Genomic DNA, 6000 nt, shown 5'->3' with positions numbered 1-6000 from the left:
AAAGACTTATATTTTTGATATTTATTTTATATATTTAAATGCCATTTAACAAAGAAAAATCAACCAAAAAAATGAGTTTGCATGTCACCTCTGACACGCGTGTCATAGGTTCGCCATCACTGGTATAGACCAGTGGTTCTCAACCTTCCTAATTTTCTTTATTTATTCTCATGCAGTTTAGTACATACTCCTTTATGAAGGTTATAAGCATTTAGTACAATATCACAAAGATATTTAATAGCATTTGATGTTTATGGAGATACATAAATCTGAAAGACCTTCTTTAGCTAAAGCTAACCATTATTGATCCTTATGAGTTTTAGGTCAAAGTAGATTAGATTAAAAAAATCTTGCTAATGATTTATTTGATCTTAATCACTTGAAGAAATTATACCTAACATTAAGATATATTTCTCATGAGGCTAATAGCATATGCTATCTAGCAACAGGAGGGGTAAAAATTCAATTAAGAATTCAGAAAACTATCACTTTTAAACTCATAAAATTATGCAAATATTCCCTGTGATTCCTTCCTTAATTGAATAAGTTACCTGTGTCTTCCTAGGAATAACATTTAAAGTATGTTCTTAAATTTGAGAACGTTAAATTTAAGTTATCCTGAAATTTCTCCCTTCAAACGTACTCACAATAGAAAAAAATTAATGCTGAAGAAAAGAATGGTAGTTGTATAAGTAAAATAAATTGTCCAATTTCTTCTAGGAAAGAGGACAGTTGGCAATTAAAGAAAATAACCTAAAAGTTTCAATTTTTAATTAAAAAAAGGAGGATCTTATATATAACACACACAAAGCCCAATCTCAAAAATAGCACTGGAGATTCAAATGCAGACATTTATCTGACATAACAGGTATTGCCAAATATGCAAACTTGTAAAGAATCAAGGGAAAAAGACATAAAAAGAATAATCCATCATTAATTATAAACTACATACCTGTTTAAGTCTGGCAAGTTCTTTCAAAGCTCGTCCCCATTGCTGCTTGTAATGCAGTTTAGATTTAGTTGCAGATTCCAACTTTCTTTCAAGTTCAACCTAACAGTGATTAAAATCATATCAAGTGAAACACTATACCATTGTGTACAATCACTGAAAGATAATATATACAAAGAGTCTGGCTTAAGAAAAGAGTTTATGTAGTGTAACATACGACATCATCTAAAACTGTTATATAATTTACTATAAATATTATGGCACATGAACATTTTCTTGTTTAAAATATAGTCGTATTTTTACTGCCTAACAGCCCATACTAAAAGGAACTGAATTAGTCTTAACCTCCAGACAGTTACTATAAATGTACTTAAAACATGTATATTGCATAAAGATGATAGAATGAAAAATACTTTTTTTTTTTTTTTTTTAACAAAAAGCAGTTCTGTTAGCATTCCAATTTACTTGGTACTCTAAATCTTAGAAAACAAAGTATTCCTTTTGGAGGCCTTTCATTATGTGGAATTTTGTCTTATAACAAAGAAAGCTATTAGATTCTTTTATAACTATATTTTGGCAAAAATCATAGAATGCCGAAAACAGTGAAATGTTTAATCAGAAAGCAGTTTACTAAGAAAGAGGACAAAGTAAAAAAATATTTTAAGAATGATAAAAGAAACCAAATGAAAGACAAATAATGCTCCTAGTAACACTTACCTAACATTTATTTTCTATTTTTCCTCAAATATATAAAGAAAAACATGAAAGTGATTCAATTAAAAAAATAAGGTTATTTATACTTGCAGCAGGCAATGTGTTGTGCATGAACTGAAGCCAACTTGGCTATGTTATGGAATGTCCTCTCTCAGTGTTTCAACCCAAGTACCAAACAAATTGATGTTGCCAACAGACAGTTTTACTAGTTAAACGATAATGTAATAATGGGCCTGAATTAGAGTAAAATACTGTTACTCTAAACTGGTCTAATTTTTTTATATGAAGTCAAGTTTTTCCCATACTCACAATTTCTAATGTTTTGCAGAAAAATAAAACTAAAGACACTATCCAAAAATTCAAACTTCAAAAAACTCATGAAAATAAAATGAAAGGAAGAGCAGATTGCCAAATTCCCTTCACAAGAGCCCAGAACATTCTCTGCAGTAATATACGACTTAATGGAGTCAAGGTCTTTACTGCTTTACAAATCCCTAGTGCTTGGATTTAAATGTGTTGACATTTCACAACTAGACTCATGCCTCTTAAATTGAATAATACGCTAAGATTGTCAAAGATGATCTCTTCCACTTACACCTAAAGATTTATACATATTAGCTGGTAATTTAACAAGGACATAGGACATAGGTCAGGAACAGGAAAAATCATTTTATAGCTGTGAGGTAAAAAAGTAGCCTTCAGCAATAAAAGTGATCATGTCCATAGGTCTTAGGTGGGCCCAAAGCTGAGGGTTAGGACAGGGATGAACCTAGAGGGAATACTTAAACCCAATGGACTGACTTCATCAGAAAAAAGCTGTCTGGGTAGGTTACATTGGCTTTGCCATGATTATCAAAATAATTCACATTTGCATACCGGTAGTTATTCAAACTAATTTAAAACACATGTATAGTCAATACATATAATTTCTTTATTTTTTAACAAATAAAAAGACTAAAGTTAGCAAATCTGAGACACACACCTCGCTTTTCTGATTTATTCCTATTACCAAATCAATGATTATGAACTTTTTAAGAACACAGATGCTTCTGTAATTCTAAATAGATGGACCCAAGTCCCAGAAAAACGCACACAATCAAAGACCTAGTTAAGGGCCCTTATTGTGAGTAGATTTGAGGCTTGGGGAAGCATTTGCACTGATATGTCATATATATTTCTCCCTTAAAATATTTCCAGCTTTATTCTTTTTTATTCCTACTGCCATTTCCTTAGCTCAGGCTCTTCTCTTTTCTCCTTGGCCTCAAATCTATTCACAAATCTTGCAAACCACTATTAGATCAATTCACTCTCCACTAAATAATCTACAATAGCTACTTCTTGCCCACAATATTGAGCCTAGACTCTTCTGCTAGGTATCAAGGCACTCCAAAATATCATTTCCATCCTACTTGCTCAACCTACTTTCTTGGTATTCCTCAACAGGAAACCCTTTACTCCAACCACCAGGTTAGGGTCCCCTACACACCCCTTCTCTTTGCCCAAATTACTTCCTGAGCCTATCAAGTCTTTCTTTTTCTTCTCTGCTAACTTAAACTTCAGGTTCAGTTCAAATACTACCTTGACCCAGAGCTTTCTTAAAATTACTGTATTCTGAACACCAAATAATTTCTCTTTTCTGAACTGCAAAGTGTTTCTATTACATTCCTGGTGTTTTATTATACACGTTTATTTAAGGCTCTCTGAGCCATTTCTCCAATTATATTACAAACTTTTTTCTTTTCTCTCATTTTCCCCTTTGTCCTAAGGGGTAAATACACAGCAGATACTCATCAAATACTCTTAAATTTTAGCTTCTGTCTTCAACTTATGTATCTCCTACTGAATTATAATGCTTTCCATATTTTATTTTTAAAAGTCCCAATTATTTGTAAGCAATCTAAAAGACATTTCTTAGCTAAAAGCAAATCAAACTATTCACTTCTTATATAATAAAGGGAATCAAGAATTAAATGTAATAAAACTGTACCTTAATTTCTTTTTAGGCCATTTCAGTCAAAATGGGGGAAATCTGTGTTATACTGAAGAGCACGGGTAATCACAAAAGAAAAAAAGCTCTCAATCAGATATAATCACAAGATTATAGACTTAATCAGATACTTTTCACTGTGTCTTCCTTTTTGTACTTTTATGTCTTTGTTACTACTTAAGAAATAAGATTCTGCCCTCTTCTGGCTCCAATAAAATTTACAAAGAACTTTCAGAACAGCGGGGAGGCAGGGCGGGGGAGTAACCTTGTTTTACTAGGCAATGAAATATGCTGAATGAAATCATTAGGTCTGATATAGAGGCGGTTCAATTATGCATTTTTCCTTCTCAAATTTATGGTGCTGTTTATATTTTTAATGTTTAGTGATCTTTACTTTTTTGGTAGAAGTGTAGTTGGAAGAAGGAATTTAAAAAATCACTTAAAATTTATTTCTATATTATCTAGTCTATATTCAGAAAAGATTAAAAGTTAATGCTTCTCCAATTTTGAGATATTTGGTCTCTGAATTTCCCAAGTAAAATGGAAATATTCTTTGACATCTACTTAACAGCTCGAGAGAATTGATGAGATACTATCTGAATGTTTTAAATATCTCTGGTAAGTACCACAGAATTCATATTTATAAACACAGAAATACTTTAATACTTTTTTTTTTCATAATAGGGGTGGGAAATGGCTAACTGGATTCAAGTTCATTGGTAGAGAAATGAGAAGGCCAAAAATGGAGAAATGAAGAAATTGCCTATCTATGTAAAAAGCAGAATCAACAACACTTTGCAATCAAGAAGAGCAAGGCAATTGATAGGCTGCAGAAACACTAGAAGAAACCAGTTATAAGGCTTCTTAACTCAAAAGATTTATTTTACCACACTTATTCCTAGCTCCACATCTTCTAGGCATTCATGCTTTTTGCCTCTTGGTGTTTCTTTTTCAAAGACTAACAACCATCAGTTTCTCCTTGCTATTAATTTCTTATCCATAAGCTTTTCTCAACATTGGCAATCCCATGGGCTCACTTTCTTTCAATGCCACATTTAACACTCTGTAATTGGGCTTATTACAAGGTAGTGACTTAAACTGTCAAACCCATGACCTTTCCTCAACCATTCCTGACTTTCCTTCCATTCATGAGAGATTACTGTTACTTCCTCATTTTTAAAACTCCTTTTTTTGGGGGGGGGTGCCACACTAGACTAGATTTATTACTTCTCTAAATCATTTTAGCCATCTTCCCTGACTCTTGCTTTTTGTCTATGAAGCTGAACTTTCCCTTTAAAGTTATATGTTCAGTTTTCCTTACTAAACGCTCCTTGAACAATTTCATCTAATTCTAAGGATGTTACTTTATTCAAATGACTCCCAAGTCTGTATGTCTAACCCATTTCTCTCTTCCTACTATATTTTCTCATTTTTAGTGAACTTCTCCACTTAGTCGGCTAACATCTCAAATGTAATATGTCCAAAATCAGAATTCTCTATAACTTCCACCAAAAGTTCATTAAAATTCATTTCTATTAATATTTATTAAGCCAATCTTACAAATTTGAGCATAATCTCTGACTTCTATTTACAGATAAAATACAAATTCTTTAACTTAGCATCTAAGGTCTTCCCGCATTTTCTTATCAGTCTTGTTTTTATTTTGAAACCACTACTATATTGATTACTGATTAAACTCTAGGTTCTAGTCAAGCTATTTTACAAGTATGCAATAGACTTTTTAACCTAAGTACAATACCTCTCCTTGGGATACCCTTACCCACATATTTACCTATTTAAAATTTCACCTATCCTTTGGGTTCCTTTTCATTTCTTTGTTATACTTAAATTGCAGAGTTGACTTTGTTTTCCTTTTGCAGTCATAACATTTATTAAGAGAAAGTTAGATGATACTTGCTACCATTTGCCTTTCACTATAATTATTTGGGTAAGTTCCTTGTTTCCTTTTATAACCTCCTTGACTCTATTCTGAACATTTTTGAATCATTCATAATAGCATTTAGCATGGTGTCATAAATAGTACACATCTTTGCTGGTTAATGAAAAATCAATTATATCAATCAGTATCCTGCCAAGAAACCAGAACTCACTTTAGGCCATTTAATATAGGCATCTGGTTATACTTTTAATGAAAGACACTAGAACCAGGGAAAACAGAACCTAGCACCTTCAGTAGACTTTTGTGACAGAGCAGGCCTTGCCTTGCTCACGCTGGTTCCTGCCCATATTTTGAAACTGCTTCTTCAGCCTTGAATTCTTTGATGTGTTATCTGGTGTCAGAATACTTCAGTGAAATGTTACAGTGTATATGTAAGTGTCACTACTGACT

The 6000-nt window shown here is 32.4% G+C and overlaps 1 protein-coding gene across 1 annotated transcript in view; it reads right to left on the bottom strand.

Annotated features, from left to right (window-relative positions):
- Nucleotides 1-6000, bottom strand: part of CEP120 (centrosomal protein 120kDa) — a 72194-nt gene that overhangs the window by 26120 nt on the left and 40074 nt on the right. The window contains exon 17 of the mRNA XM_005857119.2: nucleotides 953-1051. Coding sequence (XP_005857181.1) covers nucleotides 953-1051 — 99 coding nt within the window. The remainder of the gene's footprint in view (nucleotides 1-952; nucleotides 1052-6000) is intronic.

The sequence above is a fragment of the Myotis brandtii genome, unplaced genomic scaffold (genome assembly GCF_000412655.1).
Source record: "Myotis brandtii unplaced genomic scaffold, ASM41265v1 scaffold1076, whole genome shotgun sequence".
Lineage (NCBI taxonomy): Eukaryota > Metazoa > Chordata > Mammalia > Chiroptera > Vespertilionidae > Myotis > Myotis brandtii.
This window is presented reverse-complemented; position numbering and strand designations above follow the sequence as displayed.